Source organism: Microtus oregoni, unplaced genomic scaffold, assembly GCF_018167655.1.
Source record: "Microtus oregoni isolate MIOR12 unplaced genomic scaffold, Mior012 000008F_ref0000371, whole genome shotgun sequence".
Taxonomy (NCBI): domain Eukaryota; kingdom Metazoa; phylum Chordata; class Mammalia; order Rodentia; family Cricetidae; genus Microtus; species Microtus oregoni.
In genome coordinates, this window is record NW_024543067.1 from 22180777 (window position 1) to 22193838 (window position 13062).

Sequence of the window (13062 nt, forward strand, 5' to 3'; positions counted from 1 at the left end):
TCCTGAATTCTACTCTCTAGTACAGCTCACAAATCCTGGCATTGTCTAACTCTCCAGCCATAATCTGCTTCTCTAGATTGAAACTTGTGATGGAATACATATTGTCCTCAGTTCCTACATCAGTGAAACCCAACACTGCTGAAGGATAGGACATAAGAAGTTCAGAGGAACACACTACAAATCCTTGGGCCCTCAATACTATTTAAAACTACCTAACTTTTTCCTTGATTTCAGTTAACACTCTCGTTAAATCTCTCAACCCAACCTGTAATTTATCACGTCTGACAGCTTTAGAGAACTGGATGATGCTGCTTGCGGCACGTGAACATGGAGAGAGAAGGTCTAGGAGTTGAGGCTGTAGAAAAATATTTGGAGAGTCATTGAAGAATAATGGTTGTAAAAGAACATTTCCTGTGTCAAACCACCTGCTCCAAAAGAACTGACACAGATGCTTAATATTGTTTATAAATACTTGGCTGATAGCTCTGGCTTGTTATTAGCTAACTCTTACACTTAAATTAATCAATAATTCTTATCCATATTTTACTTGGTAACTTTTCTTAGTATAGTGTGCCTATGTTGCTCTCTCTGCATCTGCCAACACCTTTCTGACTACACCTTTTCCATCATCCTTAGATTGATCGCCTCGCCTATGCTTCCTGCCTGGCTATGGGTCAATCAGTGTTTTATTAAACAAATTCAAATGACAAATCTTTACAGTGTACAAGAGAATTATTCCACAGCAAAGAGTGGATGTAAATGGAGTTTGTACAGCTATTAGCAAATACTTTTAAGAAGTAGATTCTATTAACTCTAAAACTTTAAATTGAGGAAGCCATCACAATGAAAGGTATTTGAACTATACTTAAAAAAATACAACAAAAAGAGGCAGTAGCTTTTCCATAAGCAGAAAAGTCTCCATAGCTGCTAAAATGAATGAGCTAAGTATTCCTGGGAAAGTGAGGCCTGACTTTCCTCCTATAATAATAAACCCACAGTCAAAGCAAATTTACAACCACTTGCTTCTCTCCATGTGAGAGAAAGAGCCAAGCAATATATCTTTTTTTTGTGCTGAGACCTTAAAGATCAGCTTTTAACCTAGAGTGGGTTTTTATGGCTGAGTTATAAACATTCGAGAACTAAACCTGACAGTTCCTTAAGGATTGTCAAAGCGGCAGACAGCGCTTCAGTAATTTCAGCACATTTCAACTTCTGCTGAATACCGTGCCTTGAGCATTATAAGATTTGATTTTATCTGTCTAAACAACACAAAAGGAAGACCAGAGGCTGAAACTGCATGATAAGTTGAGCCTGTAGAGCCAGCCGCCCTGGCTGTCTGTGAAGGGTACTTTCATGGAAAGACTCATCAAGATCAACCAGCCATACTGCAGGATAATTGACAAACTCTCAGTACACTTCCCTTGCATCTGTGCAGAGATTATAGTTGCTTTAAAATGTCAACTAGCATTTTCACGGTAATACATAAATATGTGAAGATTATGTGAATTCACCTGCATCATGAGACCAAAGCCTCACAAAAAAATCTCACTCGATTTATATAACGTGCTTTATTAGTGTCGGTGAGATAATCTGATCTCCAACGTTTTATTAGGACCTGATATGTCAGAGTGTTAAAATCAGACAGTGAGGGCACTAAACAGGGATGTTGTATAAGGATGAGCAATTCAGATGAAATTTCTCTCCTGGGTGTGAATGACGATGCTTATGGTTTTAGATGCGTGATGTAATTGGAGCAGCAACAGCCAATCGGAACAACTTCTTTGTCTGCATGGACCATATCGTTGCCTACATGAACAAATACTCTATTACTCAGAGTGTGCAGCATCGAGTTAGGACTTGGCTGGAATACACATGGACCTCTCAGAGGATACTAGGTGAGCATAACAAATGATGGCTTACAAAACTGTAAACCTTATCACATAATAAAAATTATATGAGATAAAAAAGAAGAATTTGGATTTGAATAGCAGGTTGAAAAATAATTGATCTCTCAGACATTAAATTACTATGAACTTTTTTCTTAAATGTAGAACCATATTCCAAGGTAAATATTGGAAGAGAAAGGTTAAATTATACTCAGTGCCTACCAGATGCTAGGAATTACATGTTTGCCTCACATCACATACATACACACACATATACAAATTTGGGGAATTGGGTGTCATTCACCCCTTTTCAGAGACAAGAAAATAACAGAGGCCTTAAGTGCAAAATTTGGCCAAGAACTCATAACTGGAACTGAGCCCTGGGTCTGTTCTGTGTGTGACAGCTCCTCTCCTTGGGAGCAGCACAAGCTTTTGAGCCGTTTTCATTGTACAGCATAGTTTGCAGTCCTATGACCATTACGTTTAATAACTTTAAAGTTTCAAAACTAATGTTATACAATATTCATTATTATAGTTAAAATACTTTATTGCTCTCAGACTGAAGAGATGGCTCAATGGTTAAAAGCACTGGTTACTCTTCCAGAGGTCCTGAGTTCAATTCCTAGCAACCACATGGTGGCTCACAATTGTCTATAGTGGGATTTGATGCCCTCTTCCGGCATAAAGTTGTACATACAAATAGAGCACTCATATACATAAAATAAATAAATCTTTATGCTTCATTGCTTTCATGAGCAAAATAGCACCGTTGTGATGTATGAAGGGCTGGGTATAGTAGAATTGCCTGTAGTAATTCCAGCACTTGGGATGGCCCAGTAAGAAGTTTATTGTAAGCCGGGCGGTGATGGCGCACACCTTTAATCCCAGCACTCGGGAGGCAGAGGCAGACGGATCTCTGGGAGTTCGAGGCCAGCCTTGTCTACAAGAGCTAGTTCCAGGACAGGCACCAAAGCTACAGAGAAACCCGGTCTCGAAAAACCAAAAAAAAAAAAAAAAAAAAAAGTTTGTTGTAAATTCAAGTCCAATATGGGCTACACTACAAGGCTTTGTCTCTCAAAGCAAGAAAGGGACATATCTGAAAACCCAATGCAATAAAGATAAAGAAGGAGAATCACTGGAATCAATTGGTCAACCAGTCTAGACAGTAAGTTCCAAAGCCAATGAGAGTCCCTATCTCAAAATCAGAATGGAAAGTAATTAAAGAAGACACCAATGTCCACATCTAGTCTCTAAACAAACACACATGGCACATGCACACACATGAATTAAACACACACATGTGTGCATGAGCACATACACACACAACCTTGATGAAAAATATGTAGATCTACTATTCATAATAAAGACACTGTATTTAAGATATTTTTATAAAATATTTGCATTTTGTTATCTTCATTTTCATTATTCTTTTGTTTATTCTTTGGTGAGTTGCTTAACTAATCCTATTTTGGGGTTGTTGTATTTATTTTTACAAAGATGAGTCCAGCTTGCTTGAGAACCTACCAACGACAATGCAGTTATCTCTCGCCATTGACACAAATTTCAACATCATCAACCAAGTAGAGTTGTTCAAGGCAAGTATGTTTATAATTGATAGAAGAATGAAATATTAATTTCTTCATAAATTCTAAGTTCTTACTTTATATGAAATTTATGAGTTTCTTCCTATTTTTATTACATTTTATTAATGTATTTGTTTTGTGTGCACGTAAACGATGTGGAGGAACACACATATGCCGTGGTATGCATGTGGCAATCAGAGGGAAATTTACAAGAGTCAGTGGATCTCAGGAGTCAAACTGAGGTGAATAGACTTGGCAGCAGGTACCTTTTCCTGCTGAACCATCTCACTGTTCCTGACTTATGTTTTTTAACAAAGTCAAAATAACCTGGACCATTTACAAAAATCAAAAAAATTATGGGTCCCTGTTCAACAGACAACTTGCTCTTTAGAAGCCTCTCTGTTCTAATTAGTGTCAAGGAAAAGGAGTTCTTCAGACAAGTTCTTCAGACTCTTCTTGCATAAATTTAAATTTAATTAAACTTCACTGTTCTGTCTTTGCTAACACGTGCATCACCTTCCGCTTATGAATGTGCCTTAGCAATGCAAGATGAATCGAGTTCCCAGATCAGCTCTGCATTGGCCTTCTCATGTAACTATTACTAATGTTTTAGACTTAGCTTTTTTTTTCTTTAAGGAAAAGTCTTGTAATATAGCACTAGTCAGCTTAAAATCTGCATTAATAAAAATAAACAAATTTTAGTATGGTTTGAATGATGATGCCATCACCAAAATTCATGCTGAAATTCAACTCCAAAATTAAGAGGTATAGCCTTGGGCTAGTGTCTGAGTCATAAGAAGTCTGTCTTCTTGCTATATGTCTTTTCCTAGCGTGAATGTTTATTCACTCCACACAGGGCAATGATGATGGACAAAATAATTCTGCCCAAGTATAGCTTAAGAAAACAGTGGGTTTGGAGGATTTCTTGCAGAATCATAGTTAAGGAGTTACCTGGAGAAGTGTGGGTCACTCATAGGCAGCTGAATGACAGGAAAGCTCATCCTAGCATCAGTGATGACTCACAAAATCTGAATCTCTGAAGTTTCCGCTCAACTTCAGAGCAGCCCCTCTTCTCTATTAACTGCTCACTGCTTATAGATCCTTGCAGACAGGTCTTTCTGAGCTTCCTGGCTCTTACAAGTTCTGTGAGCCCCATAAGTTTCATTACCTTCTTATGAGTATTTCCTTCTCTAAAAGATTGACTGTTGGAATTTAGAGGAAATAACAACATGTCTCCTGACTATGAGTGCACAGACTAAGATCTGTTACTTTGGAGTGATAAACTCCCACGTGGAAATGTCATGTAACTAATTTGATTTCCTAATCTTGTGTTCCTGGGAGAGGTTCAAGTTAGAACAATAATTTAGATCTACCCATATATTGATGTCTTTTAAGCATGGTATCAGTGTAAACACCGAATTTCAACAAAAACCGAAAAGAAAATGTAATCCATGCTGAAGCACATGCCTTGAAATCCATAATCACTACCTCTGGCCAGAAGAGGAAAGAACAGAACTGTGTGGTGAGATTGCTAGGCAGAGTTACTTCAAAGACTGGGCCAATCATGGCTGGCTCTGTATGATACTGGAAGCAGGACAGTATCCAAGGACTCTTGACCATGGTCAGATCTAGATTTCCATCTAATATCTAGATGATATTTAAGTTGCCATATGACACAAAACAAAAAAGAATAATCTTAATTGTGCTGATTGTAAATTATAATTTTTTAAATTAAACATTTTTAAACAATGAACAAGCCAAAATTAGCAGCAACAAGTATGAAAGTAAAATTGAGAACTTACAAATCAAATTGAAAAGAACACTAGTGTTAAGAAGAACATTAGTTCTTTAAGAATTCTTTTTAGACCAGTACTGACTTCGATCTCTGTTTGAATCACAGAGTTATAGATGAGGTTTCCTAAATTTTTACCTACATAGGTTTTGTTGATTACTTAAACTACTTTAAGTCTAACATATCAACTCATGAATAATAAGTTTTATGAGTGACACTGAATTTGAATATTTTTCATCTGTGAGATCAGGGATTGGTCAGCAATTGCTTCTAGAAGGAAAGTAGGGATGCAGCTATCAAACAGGAATGTCTATAGTACACAGCACAATTTCTGACAGAGAACAGCTGGGAGACCTCTCTCCCATAGTGTTTAAGCAGTTAACTGTTGGAGTAGGGAGGAAGGCAACTCAGAGTTGATATAGTTGACTCTATGTAACAACTCAACTATTGCTACCCTAAGTAGCACGATTAAATTCTGGATAAGAGTGGGGTTGTTGTTGTGGTGGTGGTGGAGGAGGTGGTGATGGTGGTAGTGGTGGTGGTGGTGGTAGTGTTGGTGGTAATGGTGGTGGTGGTTGTGATGGTGGTGGTGGTGGTAGTGGTGGTAGTGGTGGTGGTGGTGGTGGTGCTGCTGCTGCTGCTGCTGCTGTTGGGTTGTTGATGTTGCTGCTGTTGCTATTGGTTTATTGTTGTTTTGGGACTAACCTCCCACTATATAACCCTTCTGGTCTGGAACTCAATATATAGACCAGGCTGGCCTCATACTCACAGATATCCATGGGATTGTTTCTCTTGAGCTGTACTTTTAGGACAAATAGAAATAGAGAGCAGTATTATGCAGCAATTTCCTCCAAAATAAACCTTGTCATCTTAGAAGGAGGATCATTAAGACCCAAGATATTCTAAATGGAGATGAAACCTTGGATCATTCAGGGTAACTGTTTAAGGCCCAGGGTGACCTAAATGAGGTTTCTTAGTACTCACAAAGTAAAAACTGAAACGCTTCAAGAATTCTTCTAAATTGACCAGATGCTCTAGGCCCCTCATTCCTCAAGCTTATAGAAGCAGAGAGGACTGTTAAGCTGTGCAACTCTGAAGGAACTCAGACAAGCTGAGTGGTCTAGACAGAGACTCACCAAAGTGCTTGGAAGAACACCCTCCAATGTCTCCACATGCCTGAAGGCTATGCAGTATGCTCCAAGGTTCCTGGACTGTCACTCATGTTAGGGTGGGAGCACTTGGGAGGGAGGGTTGATCAGCTCATGGTGGCTAGAAAGCAGAGAGAGGTAGAGTCAGAGAAGAGTCAGGGCTTGGGTCCCAAATTCCCTTCAAGGACACATTCTAAATTGTCTAATTTCCTTTTGTTAGGCCCTAAATCCTCAAGGGTCCAGCAACTTCCATTTCTCTGGGATATTATCATCTGGGGATCCATTTTTAATATGTGAGCCTTTAAATGCCTTTCATATTTAACTGCAACAGTAAGGATTCAAGAGAAGCGTCATGAAAGAGAGAGCATTAAAGTGATCCCTCCTCACCAATTCTCATACTTGGCCTTAGCGTATCAATCAGAGACAAACTCACTTGTACTTTTCTATTGGTCAGTACACACCTGGAATCCCAGCAGTTGGAAGGTAAAGGCAGAAGGATCGGGGGAGTTCAAAGCTTGCTTCAGCTCCAGAGTGAGTTTGAGGGTGGCCCAGAATACACAAGATTCTGTCTCAAAAATAGATAGATGATAGATAGATATATAGATAGATAGATAGATAGATAGATAGATAGATAGATAGATAGATAATAGCTAGGTAGATAGATAGATAATAGATAGGTAGATAGATAGATAGATAGATAGATAGATAGATAGATACCCAAAATGTTCTGCACTCTTTTCCTCTTAAAGCAGGTAGAAAAAAAATCTTACCGAAGTTTCTAAAACTTTGCTTCATCAATCCAGGTTAGTCAGTGAGGTTTGTTACTTTGACATGGTGCTACTGGTTTTGAAATAGCTTAATGATGAATTGTCACACTATTTTTCCCATTAAAATGGACCCTTGAAGATTCTTTATTTCAGGCCCAAGCATGATTATTAAGCTTATCAAGAGCTATTCATTTCCATTATATTGGGTAATAGTCCCCCTTTCGTGATGAATTATAATCCCTATTTTGATTTTTAAATGTATATATTTTTATTAAATTAAGCAAGGTAAATCACACTTTGCTTTGGCCACTAAATTATTAGAAATGGAAGGAAATTTAATAAAAAGTTCCGCCATGCCACCTAGTGACTAGGATTAAAATCACATACCTTAAAAAAAATAATAAAATAAAATAAAAATAAAAAATAAGAGCCCCACCTCCCCACAGAAGGAAACTGGGAGACCTTGAAACACTAAACTTGAAACATGAATGTCTATTGCCTGCCAATCAAAGAAAACATAAAATGTCTGACATTTGCTACTCTGGAAAAACTGTAGATCCCATTCTGAACAGAGCACTTTACCGTGACCTGTGATTCACTTATGACTAATGGCCTCTGGGAAATCTGTGGCTTCCTCAGTAGGAAATATCAGGAGGAATCATTTGCATGTGAGTGACAGTCACACGCAGAATAGAATGGGAAAGGCAAAGTGATGCCTCCACACTCAGATCCCAGCAGTGGCAGCCTATTCAGACATCCCATCATGCATCTCCTCACCAGGGCCTGAAATCGGGCTGCTACAAGAAACCCATGTACCATTGTCACCAACCTCGGTTTTACAGCAGGACTGTCAGTCAGGAGGTGCTGTTTCTAGACTTTACTCAAAGCCTTTCAACAGTAAGCTCTTATATTAAACAAATCCCAGTCCTTCACATCCTGGTATCTAAGGCAGAAGCCCAGCAGTAGGGGGCACCTTCTGTAGCTGACTCATACTGACTGCTCTTTAGGGTGCTGTAGGGTGAGGAGATTCTAAATAAATATAAGATGATGTGTGAGTGAGAGTGTGTGTGTGTGTGTGTGTGTGTGTGTGTGTGTGTTGTGATGATCAGCTAATTTCAAACATATAATCCATATCAGTGTTTGACATTTAGGAAAGTATTATTATTACTGTTGCTGAGAAACAAAACCGACACACTCTCAGTGGAATATTCAGACTAGTAAAGTTGAGTTCTTGGCATGACCCTGCCTGATCCTAGAAGGATGAGTTAGCTTCACTTCTCACTTGGAACATGTAAAGTTCCTGGAAAAGCGTGTACCTATATTCCTAGAATTATTGAATTATTCACAGTTCTTAAAGGAAGCTGCTGGAGAAAGCTATTATTAGTGTTTGCAAACACTGAGTGTATGACTGGATCTGATAGGATTTAAGATTCAGTATTGATAAACTGTGAACTTGTGACTCACCTTTCTTTTTTCCATGGGAATGAAGTGTAAGATAAAACAACACATTTCTCTTTACAGTAAGCAAAACCAAGCTGGTAAAAGCCCTAGAGATCATTGCTTGTTCTTAGGAGTCACTTAAATTCAGAGTTAATTAGAAATCACTGATAATATTTTAAGGTCCATCTCAAAGAAAACACACAAAAGGGTGTGGGGTGCCTAGAAACAGAAAAGAATGAGCCCCATAAAACTAAAAATGTAGGGATTCTACAGATAAGTTTTGTCAGCTTCCAAAAATTATGTTCCATATTTGTAGATGTTAAAAATGAGTTTCCTGGAACTGATACACAACAGTTAGGTTATACTTTGAATAAATATGGGATCTCCCACACCTCAGTTTACATTTCCAGAATCTTAACACTTATATTTAACACAGGTTTTAGGAAGCACTGAATTTCTCATTGTCTAAAACAAAATCATTTCCACCAGTTTCATTTCACACATCATCCCTTGTTCATTCTGTGTCTAGCATGTCCCAAGCTCTGGTGAGAAGAGAGCAGATAGTCCAGGCCCATTGACCTTAGAGTGCTCAGGAGGTAATGCCTGCTGGGTGGGTGACACAAGAGGGAGTAAAGAGGCCTCCTCAGCTTCCTAGCCTTTGCCTAAAACACAAAATTGACTCTTAGCCCCACAGGGGAGTTGGAAGAGTTAAAAAGACAAACAAAGCAGTAAACTTTAATATAATTGTTAATATTAATACAACCATCATGTTAATGTTTCATCAGCATTCTATCCTCACAATATTGTAGAAAAGAAAAAAGTCATGCGTGTTTGGTGTTAATCTGTGCACTGTTAATCTGTGACTCAGATCCCACACACTGCTGGGGTGGGTTTGCTGATATCCCTGAGAGAGATGTCTCTCTGGGGTTTGAGTGTGAGCAGATGGCTATCTAGCAGGCAGGTTAGTTCTGGTTAGTTCAGTTCCTCTGCTTTTTCCCATGAACAATGGCATATCGGACCCACATCCTATACCTGCTCATCACCAGTGGCCAGGTCAATGAAGAAAAGGTGCAAGTAGTCTTGGACTCTTCCCAGTAGGCATGGTTTGCCCTGTTTAACCAGTGCAGCCATGCTGGAAATCTTGTGGAATCACAAAAATAGGATATCAAATCTAAAAGCTCTGTATTAGGGTGACTGACATAGCAGCATCGTTCATGATCCCCAAATATTCATTGCTTTCTGGAGGTACTACAAGGAAATCTAGGAGCTTTTATTTACATGGCATGACAAAAAATTCAAAGAGATGATAAAGGGGTCTGAAAGAACCTTCAGGGAAAGTTGGGATGCCTACACCCATCCCCTGAGTTACATGGAGTATAAAATGTCAGCCATCCAGGGTCTACATCAGCCTTTTCTTGTCCTGACCAAAGAATAAGACTTAAAAATAAAGTTACCACATGTATTTGTTAGGTTTTTGTCAAATTAGCACAAGCTAGAGTCATATGAGAAGAGGGAACCTCAATGAACAAATGCCTCCATTAGATGGGCATGTAGGAAAATCTATGGGAGATTTTCTTATCTAATGATTGATGTGAGGGAGTTCAGCCTACTTGGGGCAGTGGCACCTCTGGTATGATGGTTTGAATAAGAATGGTCCCCATAGGCTCATATATTTGAAAGCTTAGTCATTAGGGAGCAGCGCTATTTGAAAGGATTAGGAGGTGTGGCCTATCGGAGGAAGTGTATCACTAGGAGTGGACTTTGAGGTCTCAAATGTCCATCCCAGGCCCAATGTCTCTCTCTTGGCTAGGGCATTAGGATGTAACTCTCAGCTACTTCTCCAGCACCATTCCTGTATGTGAGCTGCCATGCTTCTCACCATGATGATAATGGACTAATCTCTCAAACTGTCAGCAGGTGTCTCAAATAATTTCTCTTAGAAAAGTAACATGGTCATTGTATCTCTTCACAGTAATAGAATAGTGACTAAGACACCTACGCAGGTGGTCCTGGGTGGCATAAGAAAGCAAGCCTTGAGGAGTAAGTCAAGAAGCAATATTCCTCCATGATCTCTGCTTCATTTTCTGCCTCTGGTTCCTGCTCTACTTGAGCTCCTGACCTGGCTTCCCTCAGTGATGAACTGTGATTAGAACATGTAAGCCAAACAAACTCTTTCCTCCCTACCTTGCTTTTGCTAGTAGTTTTTATCAGAGCAATAGAAAGCAAAGTAGGACACGATGACATTCCTCAGCAGTGCAGTCAGATTCCATTTCCAAACCTGGGTTCAGTAGATGGCAGAAGAACCTTCTGTGATATTTACTGTCAGTTCCACTGAATGTTTGCCTTAGAGAGAGAGGCCTTACCCCAATTTACTGTTCAATAATGCACTGAAATAAGCCCATACATAAATCCACTGCAAGACAAATGGAAATTGTAAGGCATTAAATAAGTAAACAGTGCCCTGAACTACACAGAAGAAAAATCCTGCTATAAGAAAACAAGCTTTGTGATTTTCAAGGCCACGGGAAGGATCCCCCTGGTCCTTCTGTCCTCTGTCCATTGAAATTGTCCTGGGGTTTCAGTGATGGCCCTTACAGCATTGGAAACACTTTGGTCTCTAAACTGAAGTTATCAATAAGTAAAAAGAAGGATGAACAAACTGTCAGATGGCTGTTTTGACCTGGAGAAGTAAATGTAAATGTCTTTAATATATTATGTATGTACTTATTATTTCAACAGAATTGTTGAAACTGTGGATAGCATTTTTTTCAATCTGCTTTACAAATCTCTATGCAGTTGAAAATAGAGGAATGTATGCAGTTGGTCACTGTAATGAAAGACAGCTGACTAATGAATGGTTTACCTCATGACCCAGATATACCACTCTTACACATATACACAAAGTACTCTCCATCGTACCACAAGGACACTTGTTCAACCATGCTCACTGTAGCTTTATTCATAATAGCCAGAAACTAAATGACCTAGATGACCCTAAATAAATTTTAAAAAAACATGTACATTTATGCAATGGTGTATTATTCAGCTGTTAAAAATATGACATCACAGCCAAATGGATGGTACTCAAAAAGTTCATGCTAAGTGAAGTAATCCAGACACAGAAAGACAAATGGTATATGTTCACTTATAAGTGTAATTAAGCATTAAGTAAATTATAACCAACCAAAATCTTTAGATGCAGAGAGGTTAGGTAAAGAGGAGGGGCCAGGGGAGAGCTTATGGATCTCTTTGGGAAGGTGAAATAGAATAGATTTTTATGTGTAGACTGGGGATGGCAGGGATTGAAGTGTGAGGGAGCAAGCTGGTGTGTGGGGGGAATGGCTTGGAGAGATAGAATACAGGGAGAGATGACTGGAATTGGGGACATTTGGAGGGTGGCATGGAAACCTAGTGCAGTGGAAACTCCATGCAATTTGTGAAGGTGATATAATGAGGATTCCTAGTAATGAGGGATACAAAGTGTCACCTGGTCATCTCTTGTAGTCAAGCAAGGCTTCTAGTAGAGGGACTGAGCTGCATTCAGTTGAGTTGTTGGCCAAAGGGGTCTTATGAAAATTCACAAACAATCCAGGCTGATGCTAAGATAGAGGGTTGCTCTCTGCAAACTGACAGTGGGTCCCGTTGCCAAGGACAACACCCACACAACTCATTGAATGTGGAATAGTTGAGCTAGTACATAAATGGAGCCTTCATTCCAAGGTTCTAATCTCTTTGGTAGGGGAAGGCATTATATAAGTTACTGAAGGAGAAATGTGGACACCAACCCAGCCACAAAACCTTTGACCTACAACCTGTTCTCCCTCCAAAATATACTAGGGCAATGTTGGCACAGAACTTGTGGGAATAGCCAACCAATGTCCGATTTTACTTACAGCCCACTCCATAAGAAGAAGCCCATACCCAACACTGCTTGGGTAACAAGAATCAGAGACTAGATAGCTCAGAGACGTAGGATAAAACCAAACAAAACTTGACAAAAAAGAAAAAAAATCAATAAAACAATTCCTAAAGATATTCTGCTATATTTATAGATCAGTCTCTTATCCATTCATCATAAAAGAGGCTTCCTCCAGCAGCAGAAGGGAACAGATCTAGAGACCTCCAGCTAGACATTATGTGGATCAAGAGTGTAAAATAGAGGAGGTCTAAATAAAATCCCTCCCCTCAGAGTTCATTGAATCAAATGGAGGGACTGGAAAGAGTCTAAGAACCAGGAAAGATGGAAAACACCAGGAGAACAGGACCTCTTAATCAACTAAGCAAGACACGTATGAGCTCACAGAGACTCAAACAGCAAGTACATGGCTGTCAGGGATCTGCAAAAGGTTCTCTACATATATATATTATAACTATTAGCTTAGTATTTTTGGTGGACTCCTGACTGTGAGAACAAGTGGTCTCTGACTCTTGTGCCTGTTCTTAGAA

General features: G+C 39.2%; 1 protein-coding gene across 1 annotated transcript in view; it reads left to right on the top strand.

The window, feature by feature from the left end:
- Cngb3 (cyclic nucleotide gated channel subunit beta 3) overlaps nucleotides 1-13062 on the top strand; it is a 149507-nt gene that overhangs the window by 97996 nt on the left and 38449 nt on the right. Inside the window, exons 12-13 of the mRNA XM_041657795.1 lie at nucleotides 1736-1895; nucleotides 3384-3481. Of these exons, the coding sequence (XP_041513729.1) occupies nucleotides 1736-1895; nucleotides 3384-3481 (258 nt within the window). The remainder of the gene's footprint in view (nucleotides 1-1735; nucleotides 1896-3383; nucleotides 3482-13062) is intronic.